The sequence below is a fragment of the Podarcis raffonei genome, chromosome 9 (assembly GCF_027172205.1).
Source record: "Podarcis raffonei isolate rPodRaf1 chromosome 9, rPodRaf1.pri, whole genome shotgun sequence".
Lineage (NCBI taxonomy): Eukaryota > Metazoa > Chordata > Lepidosauria > Squamata > Lacertidae > Podarcis > Podarcis raffonei.
The window spans coordinates 21020208-21037594 of NC_070610.1; the positions used below are offsets into that span (position 1 = coordinate 21020208).

Sequence of the window (17387 nt, forward strand, 5' to 3'; positions counted from 1 at the left end):
AGTAAGGTTTCCCAAACTTGTGTCTACAGCTGTTTTTGGACTACAACTCCCATCATCCCTAGCTAGTGGGATGATGGGACTTGTAGTCCAAAGTTGGAGACCCAAGTTTGGGAAACCCTGGCGCAGAGCAATGTGGCACTGGGAAGGAAGCAGAGACAGGCACAGAGCAGGAAAACCCTGTGAAAAGACCTAGACTACCCTGACTGCCAGGAGGAGCTAGCAGGGTTGCCATATTTCAAAAAGTAAAAACCAGGACACCCAAAAGTGGTTGAGCTTTCTTCAAACAAACCCCAAAGTTGTTGAGTTGTTGAAACACCACAAATTTTCAATTGACTTGATCCAGGAGAAAGTGCTGCCTTTCAGAACCACCACCACCCCCCCGACGTCAATTCCGCCGCTGAATCCGGGTAATGCCCAGGATGGCAGCCCTAGGAGCTAGGAACTTGCCACCTGACTCTCCTTCCTGAAAGAAGCTATACAGCTGAGAAGCAGTTTGCAAAGGGACACTATGGACCATGCAGGACAGCTGTGTGTAAAATGGACATCAAAGGTCATGCAAGTTTGCTGTTGAAGCCAGCTACAGAAATGGACAAGGGTTTGTCTCCACTGTCTATATCAGCGGTTCTCAACCTGTGGGTCCCCAGATGTTGTTGGACTACAACTCCCATCATCCCTGAGCTCTGGCCTTGCTAGCTAGGGGTGATGGGAGTTGTAGTTCAACAACATCGGGGGACCCACAGGTTGAGAAAGGCTGCTCTATATGCTAGCATGGAACCTCCCAAAACCATAAACGCTCCCACATAATGATAACGTTTCTATATCAGATTATTGTATCTCATGTAGAATATTCTCGACTAAGGTGGGCAACCCTTGACTCACTTACTTGGGACTAAGCCCCATTGAGCAGGACTCAATTCTTAGTAAACATGGTAAGGCTTGTGCAGTAAGTAGAGATTCCACCAAAAGGCTCATAGCATGGAAGTGTATGGGTTCTTGTGAAGACACCTTCAGTATAAGTCCTCTTTTGCTTTCAGACCATTATAGATAAGGCAGCTTGTTGCCTGAAATATTAAATTGACTTTTGCCTTTTCTCATTGCCAATGATCAACACAGAAGCTCCTATTGATTTCCGGCATCTTTAGTTTTTATTGCTGAATGTATGCCGGCAATTCATAAAATCCATGCTTTACAGTCTTTAAGATGAGTGAAAGTGACGCCATATCCAATTAGAGTTAATTTGTGTGGTGGGATGTGAGGTTCATGGAAGGGAAGGGAAGGGAAATGTATTTGTGTGGCAAAGCAAGGATCATCTGCATATGGGCCTGCTATCTTTCTGGAATGCAACAAACGCTATAAATCTGGGCTGTTTTACCTACAAATGGAAGGGAGTAAATGTGCGCGTAGATCTCTGTGAATTAAACTATATAGCATCACTTTGAAACGGTGCTGTGAATACTAAATCCCTCATATCAAGCTCTGCGTGCTTAAAATCAATTTCGCATTTACCGTCTTGATTGATTCATACTAAAAATGTCTCATAATAATTTTGTACACCAGAGAACTTTTGCACAAATATTTCTGAAATGCAATCAACATCAAAACTCTACTGCATGCAAAAAAATAAAAAATAAAAAATCATGGGCATACTAAAATATATGATGGAGCTTCGAAGATGCATATGGAATATCAGACGATGGGACCTCATCCAGAATATTTTATAGTAAATGGAGTTGCCATTAAATTATCCCTAAGGTGGGATTCAAGGTTGACAGCAGTGGTGGCCTTCCTTTTTAGCAGGTGTGCCCTGGGTCCAATTCAAAGTATATGAGTGTACTACTCTAATGTGCATTACAATGGATACACAGCCTGCCATGTTTGGCTTTAGGTTTATGATTCAGGAAAAAGTTATCAGTACAACCCTGGAGAGGCAGGAAGGGATATACAGACCAGACTATATGCTGTACATGGGCACATCTGTCCTACTCAGTTGACATACCATGTAGCACAGGCTTCCTCAACCTCGGCCCTCCAGATGTTTTTGAGACTACAATTCTCATCATCCCTGATCACTGGTCCTGCTAGCTAGGGATCATGGAAGTTGTAGGCCAAAACATCTGGAGGGCCGAGGTTGTAGAAGCCTGATGTAGCACCTCTACTGTAGCATGGTCCACCATGGTTTAGATTGCGATAGAGAACATGTCAGTTTACAGATGTTGCTGGAGTCCAACTCTCACCAGGCCCAGCCAGTATGGCCAATGGTCAGGGATGATGAGGGTTGTAGTACAGCAACATTTGAAGGTTCACAGGTCCCCCAACCCTGATTTAAAGGGTCTAGCTCAAAGCCATTCATCCAACAGCATTTAGAAAACATTTTACGTGTTTCACCTCCTGTGATATCAGAGCACCCCTGCTGATCACTGCAGCCACTGCCAACATATCTATTCACACATTACAGTGCAGATCTACAGATGGAACAGAATGCATGATGTCTGCTGTCCAAACACTTCAAGAGGGACAAGATAAGCCCAAAGTGGAGAATGGCTAAAATAGCTCCATCTAACTTCTGGAAGATTGGAGACAGAGAAAACCAACTGGCTGTCCTCTAGGAAGCAGAGAATGAAAAAAAAAAATGATGTTCCCCACCAAAAGGGAAGCATGGGACTTTTTGAGTCCCATGGCACCCCTAAAGATTCTACCTAGAATTGTCATGGAATTAAGGTAAATCTCGTTGTTCTGGCACCCCTGGGATCTCATTAAAGGTTTTTAGTGCCAAGGGCATTGTGGATGCTTGGCACAATCCTTCTGATTCAACCTTTAGGATAATCTGGAGTAGGCTTTGCGTTTGGTGTGTGTGTGTTTAGTACTGGTTGGGGAAATCAATGTAACGATCAATACTTTTTGCACAATGTGATAAGTTCTTGAGAAGACAGATATAGTGTATATAAAAAGCCACGAATAAGTACAAGTTAGAAGGATTTTCATTTTAACCAAGTGTTGATATATTTTCAGCTTGAAATGTAGTGAGCTTAGCAAACCTCTATATTAATACAAGACTGAAGTGTTCAGGCAGAGTAACTGCAAACTCTTAATAATGAAAGGAGGAAGGGAAGATTTATTTACTGAGGTCACCCACTGCAATTTGCTTCACCTGTTTTTATTTGGGGGCAACCCTGTTCTACACTTACCTAAGATGGTCCAGCCTTGTTACCCACTCAGTGCTCACTTAAATGATGCATTTCCCATGCCTACATCTGTTTACCCGTAGGAAAATATTATGTGGCTGTCTTCTGTACATCCATGCCTTACTCCCTATCACATTAATACCTGAAGATAAAATATGCTGCAAAATGTATATTTAGTGATGGAAAGCATTCCAAAATATAACAGACATTTTCAGGCAGATCAAAAATGCAGATTAATCTGGAAACTGTAGCAATCAGATCTATGAATGGACACGTGTAAAAGTGACATGGACTAGAAACAGATTGGTCCCTGGCTGAAAGCATTTCTGGTTCTGATCCAGCACCTGTTGCCAGAAATGAACCTGCATATTCATGTATCACTCTGAAAGAGGCACCTGCTCTTGCATGACTGTGTGTCCATGTTTATAAAATTGTCACCTGGAAAATAGGCCTTCCTTAGGCATGCTTTGCTTGAGTTCATGATATTTCCAAGGGAAAGGTAATCACTCTCCCCACTGATCTTTTGACTAAAACGTGTGTGATGAACGTGAACTGGCCCTTTTCAGAATGATGGCACCGCCTCATCCTGTCCTAAACAAGAAGAGAAATTTGCCAAGTGTTACTTTGTTCCTGCTTGACCTTTAATTAGGTAGAGCTTGAAGACTGGATATTCTGAAGGTGAATTGCAAAGGTTAATTGTCTTTTATCTAATGTTGATGATGACAGGCTTTGTGAAAATGATGGGATTTGGGGTGGCAAATGAGGGAAGGGAGGACAAAAGAAAGAAGAGCCGTTTGTTTATCAGGCAAGTCAGATAATTCTAACCAGAGGTTGCTTTCCAGTCTCCAGCCTCAGCGATGAATATATAGCATGCATTGCACTAAAAATATGTCAGTTGCTACAGAGTAGTATTTTGCATTATGGAATGACTAACGTGTAACAGAAATAAAGCCACCTACTTAGCTTTGCCCATCAAAAATCCTCCCACGCTGCACAAAGCCTGACTTAACTTGGCTCGGTTTCGGAGGGGAAACTGTGAAACTGGCTTCCGAGATGGCTTGGTTTAGGACCACAGAACTGCTGAATCAACCTCTTGAGGGCTCCCTCATTTCACATTCCTTATGCCATATGCTGCAATTCTGAAACATCATCAATCTACCATGTGCGGGAGGACAGCATTGTTTAAAGCTCTCCATCTGCGGCTAGTTTTGGAATCGACTGGTCTGAATAATGTAACCATATTTATCTGGAAATGGAAATTGGACCAAGCGGTTCTCAAGTATGTTACAACCCCCCAGCACCTATTGATACATCAATGCAACAGCAGGAATAAAGACCCCCCCTCCCCTTTCTCTTCCTCGTCCACACCCCTTGATCACCTTACAGCAGCCTCTTCTGGTTTTTCGAGTGAACTGCCTTACTTCTTGTTGCTCCATGTTGCCCTGATGCAAACTACCTGCCTACAGTGACAGGCTTGATTTACCAGTTTGTCTTCACAGTGCCCTGAACAGGCTGCTACGTGACCTAGATACATTTTAGTATATACAGTTGTACCTTGGTTCTCAAATGGAATCCGTTCCAGAAGTCCGTCTGACTTCCAAAAACATTCAAAAACCAAGGCATGGCCTCTGATTGGCTGTAGGAGCTTCTTGCAGCCAACCAGAAGCCGTGGAAGCCCCGTCGAACATTCAGCTTCCAAAGAACGTTCGCAAACCGGAATACTCCCTTCTGGGTTTGCAGCGTTCGGGAGCCAAAATGTTTGAATCACAAGCCATTCAACAACCAAGGTACAACTGTAAGAGTGAGATAAGAAGGACCAAAACTGATCAGCAGGGAGTGTACATGCACATGAAAGTAAGCCCTAGGAGACAGGAGGGTGGTCCGAGATAGGTCCAATGGAAGAGACAATTAGTTCTGGGTTCTGGGTGCTAAAGAAGCCCCTGTATCAGGAGTGAGGGACCTTTGCCCCTCCAGATGTTGTTATACAGCAATCCCCACCATCGTGGAGCATGTCTATGTTTTCAAAAGGCAGACATCTATCTGCATATTAATTCCAATGTGCCATGCTCTGTTAGCCTCTGTGTTAAACTGCGATAGCCCATATATATGGGGCTGCCTCTGAAGAGCATTCGGAAACTGCTGTTGGGTAACCATGCAGCTGCTGGACAGCTAACTGGGACCGGGAGCGATGAAGATGTCATGCTAGCACTTCATCAGCTGCACTGCCTCTTGATCTGTTTCCGGGCCCAATTCACAGGGACCTTTAAAGCTCATCATGGCTAGAGGATGGGGTACTGGAATAATCCCTTGCCTCCACGTGTGGCTGCCCATACATTGAGATCACATCATTTCGTAGGAGTGCTTTCACCAATAGCTTCACCAGAAAAACAGCAGTCAACCATTAACATGCTTGCAAGACTGAACGTACCACTAAAAACTAAAACTAGCATATTTGTAATCCTACATTTCATGTCATTGAACTCAAAGAGATTGGCCTTTAAGTAAATGTGCATAGGATCGATCTGTTAGAACTTGCTGTTCCTTCTTAGAATTGTCACTTTCAGGTAGAAATGCTGCTTTTCACTGGTGTTGTTAATTACCTCAAGTTAATAATATCACCTGAAAGATTCTTTTTTTATAGGTTTGCATAGTCTATTCATCCAGAAAAAAATGTCAAGATGATGTTTTACACACCCTATAAAGCACAATCACCTGCCATCTGAGACCGATAGACATATTTCAATGATTGCAAATGGGAGAGGAATGGAAATAAAAGATGCTGCAAGAGTTGCACCATAAAGAGTGGAAAATGCAAACGAGAGATTTATAGCAATAGAAGCAGGATCAGTGTGGGGCAAGGCAATTCAGTGAACATGCTTCACATGTGAAAACTTCTCTTCCATTGGCTTCAGATCCCAAACTTGCTGCCTTTGTGTCATTATTTAAGGAGTGGTTCAAAGTCAGTTCATGCCTGTGCGGTAAGCCAAAGCACATAGGCGTACAAGCCTTCAAAAATGCAGCTCATCCAATTGTCAGCTAAATATTTCAAACTATACAGTGAACATTTGTGTAAGTATATTTCCATGGGCACATATGCACATATGCAAATCACTTGGATTTGTTCTCCATTTGAGCAAGGTTAGCCAATGGAGTGCTCTCCAGCAGTGGCGTAGCGTGGGGGTGCAGGGGGGGCCAGCTGCACCGGGCGCAACATCTGGGAGGCGCGCTTGCACTCGTAGCTCTCTGCCCCTACCTGGCTCACTCAGGGTTAGGGGGCGCAAATTACTTGCCTTGCCCCGGGTGCTGACAACCCACGCTATGCCACTGCTCTCCAGGTGGCACTGAACTACAACTCCCATCATCCGTGGCCATGCTCACTGGACTGAAGGGAGCTGGATTCCAGCAGCATTTGCAGGGAACCATTTTGGATCTCCCTGACTTGGTATGGCTACTCTGTTGCACTTCACAATCACTAGGTACGATCCAGTCAAAAGTTAAGTACATTTAAATTGTGCTGATTTCAGCAGGGGAGTTACACTGCAACCCTAATCATGTCTACTCAAAAGTAAGCCTCATAAAATTCACATGAGACTGCACTCTTACACACACTTTGACGCTTTTTGAGAGCATGCTTAGGGGAGATATGTGAATTTTAACTTATGCTAGTGATTATGAACCAGAAAGTAGTAGGTAATATTTTAGTTTAATTAGCCAAGAGTTTAAGGATGTGCTCCTGGGCATGTATGCAAAACATGAACATGCTTAGCTGTTCACAGAGGAAATGCCTGTGCATATAGGGACACACATTTAGAAATTGCAAAGTGGCTTTGCTAACGCAAAGGGCTGCACTGCAAAGGATTTGGAGGAGACACATTCAACATGCACCCCAGTGTTACGCATGATTACTCAGGAGGAAGTCCCACTGTGTCTACTGGGGCTTTCTTCCAGGTAAGTGCAATACAGCCCTAGTTAATTTTTATGGCAGTGTTCCTTTGAAACAAAACACCAAGGATTTGTGAATTAAAAGTATGAAAGTTCATATATGCATTGGAGACGGAAGCTGGAAGATCAAAGCAAAAGGACTTCAGCCCCCAGATCTCTGGATGAAAACTTGCTTTCTGTCTCTCTCATTTTTGTTCTGATCTGTTTCATCGCAAATTCGTGCAGAGACTAGCAAGGTGAAGCGCCTCCCCTTGCTAGTTTCCAGTTTTGTATCAAGTGACCTTTCAAATGTGCCCAGCACCTTTGAAAATATCACAACACACATTCAAGGAGACACTCGGCAGTGAGCTTTATTACGGTTCCTCTGTAGCTAAGTGCTTAATGAAACTCTAACTTTTAAATGGACTCAGAAAAAGGGGCTTAACATAAGCTTTATGCTTACAAATAAAAATCCATAATGCTCTTAGCAAATGAAAAGCTTATTGCCAAACTACCCAGAAAATTAGATGGCAGGTCCTGTTACAGTGTCTCCAATAACCTGGGATCAACGAACGGTTGCAAGAGGAGTGAGATTTTGCTCCAGGCCATAGGTAACCAGGGATAACCAACTTCTCTATTCTTAGGGGCTAGCGTACGACACAAGTCCCAGATCAATCTGGCCTCTTCATGGATGATCAAGACTTTAGTAAGGCAGGTATTACTTTGCATTAAAGGCTTCAGGTATGGAGCACAGTGCACTCAGATCCTAGCACAAGGTCATTGATTGTGGGGAATGAAGAATGAAAGTGCTACCTGAAAGATCTCCCCAAGAGGCAAATAGTTCTTTGCTTTTTTTTCTACTGTGGTTGCAGAGCATCCTCTCCCCTAACAAGAGGACTCCTGTTCAGGATTTTAGCCAGCTATTCTTTTCAAAGAGGGCATTCTATCCATTCAGACCTGTTTTCAGTTCCTCCTTTCCAGCTGACTCAATATTTTACTGCATGGTTCTGGTTCTGGTTTTGTCTGCCATATCCTTGTGTTTATTTTTGGTATATATTATAGATATATACACTTTTGTAAACTGTGGTATTCCCCCTAAGAATGCTGGCACATCCTTCTTTCTCTGTTTTGTTTCCCTGCTTTCTGTATTTGTGGGAGTAAGACGTATAAAATTTGCAGCATCTTGTTGCTTCTTTAAAGTGAAATTTTAAGCAGCATTTTTTTTCGCCCTGCCTCGATTTCATTTGGCAAGGCAACCAAACCACATCAGGAATCACTAGCTGATCTTTCCAAAGCCTGGCCGTACTGTGCTTTCGTAAACAAGAGAGATAGATTTCAGATGGAGAAGTATTTGTGCTGCTAGCGAGTTCGTTGCTGTTTTGATCCAAGTATTCTTTCTAAAGCCAGAAGCAATTTCTCATAATAAAATAGTAGGTCCCCCACACAAATAAGATTTTAGAAACCTTTTTTTAAAGATAGTGTTACACTGCTAGGCCGAGTCTGCTGCATTTCAGATAGATGTTTGGAGGAGACACTGTTTTAATCAGGTTTCAGGCAGGCCTTTGTGAGAAGACATAAGCTCCATAAAAGGTTTCCATAAATGAGCTGAAGTCAGAAGGAAGTGACCAACTTTGCAAAGAGCAACACATTATCCAAGGAGGGGTCTCTCCAAACTGAGGGGAACGGTGGGGGATAGGAATAGTACTAATATGGCAAATTAAGCTCAGTAGTACGACTGCAAAATTATGTGCATTCCTCCCCTGCTTGCCCAATAATCTTAACTTCACAAATACAATGATAGGATCAGAGCCAAGTAGGTCTAATCAGGAAAGAGATATCGGAGGCATGGCTGGTAATTCAATAAAAATGTCAACTCAGTGTATGGCAACTGGAGAGGCAGAAGGCAAAATCCTTGCAAGAGATTAAGAAGTGGAAACCAAGAGGACCTGTTTCAAAATGCCTTCATAGAAAACTGCTGCGGCTGCATTTAGAATAGTCCGAACAGATCTTACCAGCTCATCTCAAGAAAGGTATCACAGAGAACTCTATGGCACTGCAAAGGGCAAACAAACAAAACAATTAGAGGTTGGGGCCATTTTCCTCAAGAGTAAGTGCTGAGGTTTGGAGACTTTTTGGTTCAGAAAACCCGACAACAAAGAGGGTTGTGATACCAGTTTACAAAATTATGCATGTTCTGGAAAAAGTGGGTCAAATGGGCTTCCTCCCCCATCTTCCTCTTCTGTCACATTAGAACTTGGTCTAGGGAATGTCTAGAGATGCGGGTTGCCAGGAGAATCAGGACAGACAACAGAAGGTCCTTCACATAGGATAGAATTAATTTGTGAGATGGGCCACTGGATGAGGTGAAGGCTTTCTAAGAAGATTAGGCACTATCATGGAGAATATGTCTATTAGACATGGTGGCTAACAGTGGTGCAGTTACATAATTTCAGATCCTTTGAATCATATTGTTTATTGCCCTACTTGCTTCAAAATGTATTTGGAGGTCTTTCTGGCATCTGCCCCAAAGTTATGCCCTGATGGCAAAAATGAGAGCTAACAGAATCTCCAGGTTTAGAGCCAGCAAAACTTCTGGATACAATATATTTATTTGTTCAATAAAATATAGGTATTATGAACATTAAGGCCACAATCCTAACCATGTCGGCTCAGAAATAAGTCTCACTGAATTCAGCGGGGTTCACTCCCAGGTGAGCTTAGTGTTGCAGGTACATCAGGAAATGGCATGGTCCACTGGTGGAGCCACAGCAAATTTCTGGTATCTGGGCTGCTTGCAAAGATTGCTGAGATAAGTCAGCTTTGGTTTGACCCAGCCAAAGCAGTTCTGCTCAGAGGCATGAACACATGCTTCATGAAGAAATTGGTTACACTTTAATAAAGGTAAAGGTAAAGGTACTCCTGACCATTAGGTCCAGTCGCAGACGACTCTGGGGTTGCGGCACTCATCTCGCTTTACTGGCCAAGGGAGCTGGTGTACAGCTTTCGGGTCATGTGGCCAGCATGACTAAGCCACTTCTGGAAAACCAGAGCAGCGCATGGAAACACCGTTTACCTTCCCGCCGGAGCAGTACCTATTTATCTACTTGCACTTTGACGTGCTTTCAAACTGCTAGGCTGGCAGGAGCTGGGCCTGAGCAATGGGAGCTCATCCCGTTGCAGGGATTCAAACTGCCGACCTTCCGATGGACAAGCCCTAGGCTCTGTGGTTTAGACCACAGTGCCACCCGCGTCCCTTACACTTTAATAATTGGTGCTAAATGTGCACGTTAGCACTGTAATTGTAAAACACAGAAGCAGAGCACAGGAGGGTTCTAGGGTGAAAAATGTAGACGAAGCAAAACCAATCAGGTCTGTCCTCACCTGAGCTAATCAGTAAATCAAGTGTTCATCTTTGAGACCTTGGCATGACCACCTACTTCTGCTACCGTTGTTAATATTATTTAACCATTCTTAGCATTAGTTTTAGAAACAGACACACACACACACACACACACACACACACACACACACCATGCTCTACAAATTAACAGAAGCAGCCCCGGCCCAAAAAGGAGCTTAGAACCTTCGGTTTCAATCTTATGCCTGCATACTTGGAAGTAAGTCCCATCAAACTTAGTAGGACTTACGTCTGAGTAGACACACCTCGATTTGTCCTGCACATGTGATCAGTGTAGGGGAGAGATCAGTGACTACAGTCCATTTGCTTCTTTGCAACTTAAAGCAGCCTCTGAGCTTCTTCTTTTTTGCTGTGCTTTCCTGATTCTCGCAGCTGAAGCCCAAGTGCATCATGCTCACAAGCCCTTGACACCCCAAACACACAATGCGTTCAACCTCATGTGAAGAAGGAAGGGGGGGGGTCTCATTCTAATAATACCAGCAACTTTAAGTTGGCATTGCATCACTAGCAGAGGTGCCAACAAAGCTTAGTAGCTAAGAGAAGGAAAGTGTTGGCTGCCCCTTATATTTATTTATTACACGTTTAATCCACCCTGGAGCAAATGCTTAAAAAATAGCTGATAATACAGAATATACTGTGTGTACAAACACCCACACGCACACCCCAAACTCACCACCTGCTTCTTTTTAGCCTTGTTCAATAAAATGGTATCTTGCATACACACCACCCCCTACTGGTGATTAATAGAATGCAGCAGACCAATTATCAAAAAGTATTAGTTGTCTATCCAAAAAGGCTGAGTTTTCACAGGCTCCTAAAAGCAGCCAGGGGGAGGTACAGGAGACATTGTGGCACATGAGAGGAAGCATGCATGGGAAACAGTGCTCTTGGAGCAGCCCTGAGGACCATCTAACGGGAAGGTGCTACCTACCTAGATAGGTAGGTAGATACATATCCAGCATTTAGACAGGCAGGAGTCCAGCCAGATCTGAAACCTAGGTGCATGTGCACCACATGAATCAGCTGCACCTGCATGAGCATATCGGATCTCACAGATCAGCACCACGGCGACATGTCCTGAACATGTAGATGTGCTCCACTCTAAGCCAACGACATGCGGGTTTCTATCGCTCCTCTGTCTTCTGTGCGAGGATAAAGTTCCCCTTGAGAAGCCCTGCTGCTTTCTCTAAGGTACCCAAGGCAAAGAACGGGGAAAGGGGGCATTGGGAGTCCCCTTTCATCCTGGCTGCTCTCCTCAAGGTCGCCCACTGTCTCCCAGCCCCTGCAAGAGTGGCCTTAATTGCAGAGCTGCTCGAGGGAAGATTAATGGGAACACATCTCCCTCTCCCTCAAACCGTGGTCTGTAGAAAGACCACATGCAGCGGAGAAGTATCTGCCAGTCCCCAAGTGATGGAGAGACGTGTGAGACGTAGCCCAGTTTAGGATTTCCACAGAACTTTGAAAGCGGGGAGCCATTTCCCTGCGGGGAAGTGCCCTTATGCCGTCCTCAAAGAAAACTTTGTTCACAAACCTACGTTACATGCCACAGCTCCCTGGGAAGAGGGAAAGGCGGCAAACTGCAAGGGGATCTCAGTTCATTGAGGGATGGCATTGCACCAGGCTGGAAACCGAGCTCAAAACAGTCTGGTCTTGGCTCTTGCATTGTGTTCATATAATAACAATCACAACAAATGATCATCTCAACAGAGCTGGCATTAAAATGCCATATTCTTTAAGCTCTTGAAATTGAGCAACTTGAAGGGGGGGTTGCCATTTTTTCATGTGTGCTTTCTTGGAGGTAACTCCCAGGGAACTGGGGGGGGGGTTCCTTCTGAGGCGACTGCGCATAGAAGCATCAAGCTGTAAAAGTTTATGTGGGGAAATGCATCCTCAACAACAGGAAGCAATGAATCACAGTTTGGGGGCGCGGAATTTCCACCACCAGAACCCCAATTTCAAAGTTCCCGCACCACGCATTTCAATATTTGAGGAAATGAAGCAACTCCTCTGAATGAATAAATAGCATGCCTGCCACATGTAAGGACAGGATAATTCTTTCTGAAAGGTTTTATAAGGAAAGGGCTGTGAGACAACTATTCCTCTTTCACACAAAATTTCTGATTCACAGTGCAGTGATTTTTTTAATTAAAAAAATACATAAATTATTTTTTCTTTTTCTAACGACCTTCTTCTCATCCTCTTTTGATCCTCTGCTACCCTTATATTTGCATTATTTCACCTTAGTCCCCCCCCATTTTTCATTTTCCCTTCAGTACTACTCCTCTCCCCATGAGCCCCATTCCCCCTTCTCTCGCCATTGCCTCCTTACTCTGCCTTCTCCCCGATTTCACCGCCTGCTCTGCTTCCTAGGAAGCCCCCTCCCCTTTTGCAGGGAACAGGTTCTAAACCAGCAAAACGGGGTGGGCAGCTTCATGGCGCATGCTCCCAGCAACTAAGCATGCTCCTTAAGAGGGAGGGAGCCTAAAAGAAGGCAAAATCGGATGGGGAAGTTTCCTTGTTTAAAAACCCTCCGCTCCGCGATTCCAATGCAAAGTTTTCTCAGCTCCCCTCCCCCCAGCAAAGTACGTGGCTGCGTCCGCATCCTTGGAAAATCCCGGATAGTTGCCTTGCGTGGCTTGTAGTCCTGAAATGTTGAGCCTTGGGCTTCTGGAGTGTGTGTGAAGCGGAAGGAAAAGACTTTAGACTAGAGTGAGGGGATCCGCAGAGGGAAGGGAACCCCATAGATCAAGAGCAGTGCAAGACAAGGAGGAGGATCGCCCGATCATTCTCACAACAGGCTAGAAATCGGGAGGGAGGGAGCTTTGAGAGGGAAGTTTTGCTGAGGAAGGAACAGCGGCGGCGTGAAAAGGGAAGCCACATTTCAGCTCTTCCTCCGGCGGCCGATGATTAACAGACCCGGCGCGCCGCTGTCCGAAGTGCTGATGCAACTGACGCGAGGAAGCAGCGCTTTATCATTAGGATCATGATTAGGAAGGCGCAGCAGAGGGAGGGAGAGGGGGAGGGAAGAGGAGAAGCGCAGCCGGGCTTTTGCCATCTAATCTCCAGCGCCCGTCGTCCTCCTCCTCCTTCCCCCTCCCCCTCTCCCCACTACCAGAGCCTCCTCCTCCCCCCACCCCTTCTTCTTCTTTCCTTCTTCTTCTCCTCCTGTAGGGGCCGGCGGACGGGGCTGCGCTCCTCCATGCCCACCCTTCTCTTCCCATACCCCCACACCCGGCATCTCCGCGCACCGGCAACAGAAAGCGCCTCCAACTCCTTCGGGCTGAGCCTGAGCAAAAGACACCACCACCACGAGAGCCATTTCCTCTTTCTCCCCCTTTTCACAATCGCTCACACACGCTCTCCCATCTCTCTCAACACGGGGGGAGAGACGATCACACGTACCTTGAGCTCTTCAATGTCCAGATCGGGTGCTGTTTCCATAGACCGAAAGTGAACGCCACGGAGGTGGGAAAAGAGGCGAGGCGGAGGAAGGAGGAGAAGAAGAAGAAGAAGAAAAAGAGGTGGCGGAGGAAGAGGAAAACACCAGAGAAGTTGTGCCAATTTCTTCCTCTCTCTTCGGAGCGAGAGCGAGCCAGCCAGTCATCGGTTCTCGGCGCTCCGTTTCCAACGCGAAGTCAGCCTTGCCCTGGCAATCCGGGCGGCTCGAGTCAATGGCATCCTCCGCCAAGCGCGCCGCCTCCCAGGCTTCCCAAAAGCAACAAATAAATGTGGAGAGGGGAATCAGATGCCCCGGCCCTTCCTCGCAATCTTTCCTTTTGGGGTGGGGTGGGGGGAGATGGGGAGGGAGAAACCACACACACCTCCCTTAGCGGATCGGGGTGGGGGGAGGAAGCGACAGGTGATCTTGGGAGCCCCCGGATCTTGTCCTGTGCCGAGGCGAAGGAATCGAGGGGGGCGGGGAGAAGAAGATGGGTTTCCCGTCGGGCTGGGACGCCGAGGAGAATCCTCTCCGCCAAAGCTTTCCTCCCCGGCCGCCGCCTCAGCAGCCGGCAGCGGCGCCTCGCTGGCAGCCGAGGCGAACAGCGGCGCCTGCCTTTCCCCCGGACGGCACCAATGCAGCAAAACGGCGAGCGAGCGTCTCCTGGTGCTGCGCCTCCTTCGCCCAGCCGGAGAAGGCAGCGAGCGCCCGGCAAGAGCAGCGGCGCAGCGCGGGGCTGCCCGGCATGCTTACCCCGGCCAGCTCCCCGCGGGCGCCCGGGAGAACGAGCGAGCGCCGGGCATCCGCCGCCGTCCCTTCTCGAGCTTTCACCGCTTAGTCCTGGATATAGACGCCCCAGTTGTTGTGCGGAGGCTCTGGCGGGAAGGGAGCTGGAGGAGGGAGGGAGGGAGGAAGGGAGGAAGGGGAGAAGGAGAAGAGAAAGTCTGCGGGGGAGATATAGAGACGCTCTCCCTCCCTCCCCCCCTCTCTCTCCTGAAGGTTAGGCTAAACAGAGTTAAAACCGGGTTGATTGGGGAAGGGGGGTGGGAAAGAGAGAGAAGGATCTCTCGCAGGGAGAGGAAGAGAAGAGTAGGGGGGGAGATTTCTCTCTCTCTCTCGCCCCCCTCTCTCCTGTTTTACTGTCCTTCACCGCCAGGTGACTGACTTCACTTCTCTCTTCTCACAGCCAGCACTGAGGGGATTTCTCTCCTCTGTCAAAAAGCAACATTTCCTCTCCCGGCCCAGGCTGCGGGCGCCGGGTCCTAGCGCACGCTTGGTCTTGGCACCGCTGCTGCTTCGGAGCGAGCAGTCGTGGGCACGCACGGAAAGGCAGGCGCCTCTGGTTGGAGATTGGGGGGCCGGCGGTGCTATGGCTGAGTGAAGCTCCGGCTGCAATCTTCGGAGTTTCCCTACATATCACATTAACCCCACCCTTGATTTCCTGCCTTATTGCACTCCCCACGTTGCGCTGACCCAACAAATATTAGGGATATTTTTGAAAGGCGTTTTTATGTCGTTCCTGTTGTAGCTGTCAGCATCAACCTACACACACACACCTGATCAATTCAAAGGTTTGTGATAATACAGAGATATAATTCGGAGTGCCTCCTGATTTATAAAAATGTCCCCTTCTAATCTAAGTCGGCTAAAGTTCCCATTGATGTGCAGAGTTTCTTCCCCTCTCCATGCAGATCAAACAACTTCCTAAGAGTCTTCCACCAGCATATATATTTTTAAAAGAAAAATACACTTTCCCAGTGTTTGTTATAAATTCATCTGCGCCACAGATCCTGTTCCACTGTCCTGTTGTCTACAACTCTTCACCCAAGCATCCATTCTGCATCTAAACTTACATAACCTAAACATATTTACATCTAAGCATAAGTTATTTTCATAGAATCCTTAGGCAGTTTTTGCCACATTAATACAAGTGCTGTCTATCAGCATCCTGTCCCCAAGACTTTTCCCTCTACTCCTAGAACAAGAATGAAGCACCCATGGACCTCTAAATGTTGCTGTTCTCTATCTCTCATCAGCCCCAGGCAGCGTCAGGAATGGCCAGAGATGGTCTGTGTAGTTTACAAATGTTCAACGTTCCTACAAGCCACAAAATCCAACTTTTATTTCCGAATTTCCTTAGCTTAGAATGGATTTAGGAGAATTACTTTGCCACCAGTGTTCGAAACTCCCATTGTTCCAGGTGCATTTTGCAACCGGGAATTTCATTAGCAGGAGCAGTTTCTGAGCTCTGGGCTCAGTACTGCACCTAATATTTCAGTTTAAAACAGCAGAGTGGAAGGAAAGGAGGACTTTTTTCTGCCTCCCCAATTCCAGACTGGAAAAGAGACACTCTTAAGAATATTACAGGGATGGGCAGGGGAAGGACTAGCCCATGTGAAAAATGAACATCATATTTTAGCTGCAGCTCATTCATTTTCAGCTTTGTATTCTTGTTATAAAAAAAGTGCACCTAGACATTCCGTTGTTGCACCCGTAACGCTCTGTCATTTAGCTCCTCACTTTCACACCTGTTTCTAACACTGTTTGCCACTGAATGTTGATCTCTTGGAGCACTCAGTACATATGGCCCTGGCTTGGGAATAAAGTTCCTTTAAAGTTAATTAAGCACATTTCTTTGCCAGAGCTGAAAAAAGGGCTGGATTCTCCAATGCAATGGAAGCTTGGAGCTTTCCTGCCCAAAATGGTTGGTTGCTCCATTGATTCCCAAGTAGGGAGTCTCCTCGCTTGAGTTCCATTCTCTTTTCAGTCTATCTGCATGGTATTTTTTTAGGGTGTGAGAAGTCCAGGATTCCATCCTGATCATGCATTTTGGGATGGGGTGAGGGATATGTTTCTATTTGATGGGAGAAGCTGTAGATCAGTAGTAGAATATATACGTCATGTTCCATCCCTGGTATCTCTTGGTAGGGCTGATAAAGACCACAGTCTGAAACTCTGCTACCAGTGAGTGTGGACGAATGGGGGACAACCTGCATTAAGATCAGCTTCAGAGACTCTGCCTGTAAGCCTGCTGATAAGATCAATTAGGTTAGCAGGCACAAGTGACTGCTGCTTCTTGGTGGAGACCCTCTGGCTATGAACTGCCTTCCAAGTGAGTTGTGTATGGTCCCCACAATATAGGCTGTCAAGCAGACATTGAAAACTCACCATGAGGCTTTGCACTGCAGACTTGGGAAATGATGAGCAATTTCATTGGCAAGAATTTACACGCACTCTTGTTTCCTTCGTATTAAAGGAGAGGTTTTATCAAGAACTGAATTGACCCACCCTTTTCTTCTCATATTTGACAACTGGATGTGGCATTGCATATTAAGTAGTTTCCTGGTGTTTTACCCCCTTCTCTGTATCTGTGTCTTATTTTTCTACTTTTACATTTATTTTTATTTGCCATACCCATCTTTTTAAT

The 17387-nt window shown here is 46.0% G+C and overlaps 1 protein-coding gene across 1 annotated transcript in view; it reads right to left on the reverse strand.

Annotated features, from left to right (window-relative positions):
- SGCZ (sarcoglycan zeta) overlaps positions 1-15117 on the reverse strand; it is a 551579-nt gene extending 536462 nt beyond the window's left edge. The window contains exon 1 of the mRNA XM_053402397.1: positions 13924-15117. Coding sequence (XP_053258372.1) covers positions 13924-13962 — 39 coding nt within the window. The 5' untranslated portion in view covers positions 13963-15117. The remainder of the gene's footprint in view (positions 1-13923) is intronic.
- Positions 15118-17387: the final 2270 nt, after the last annotated feature.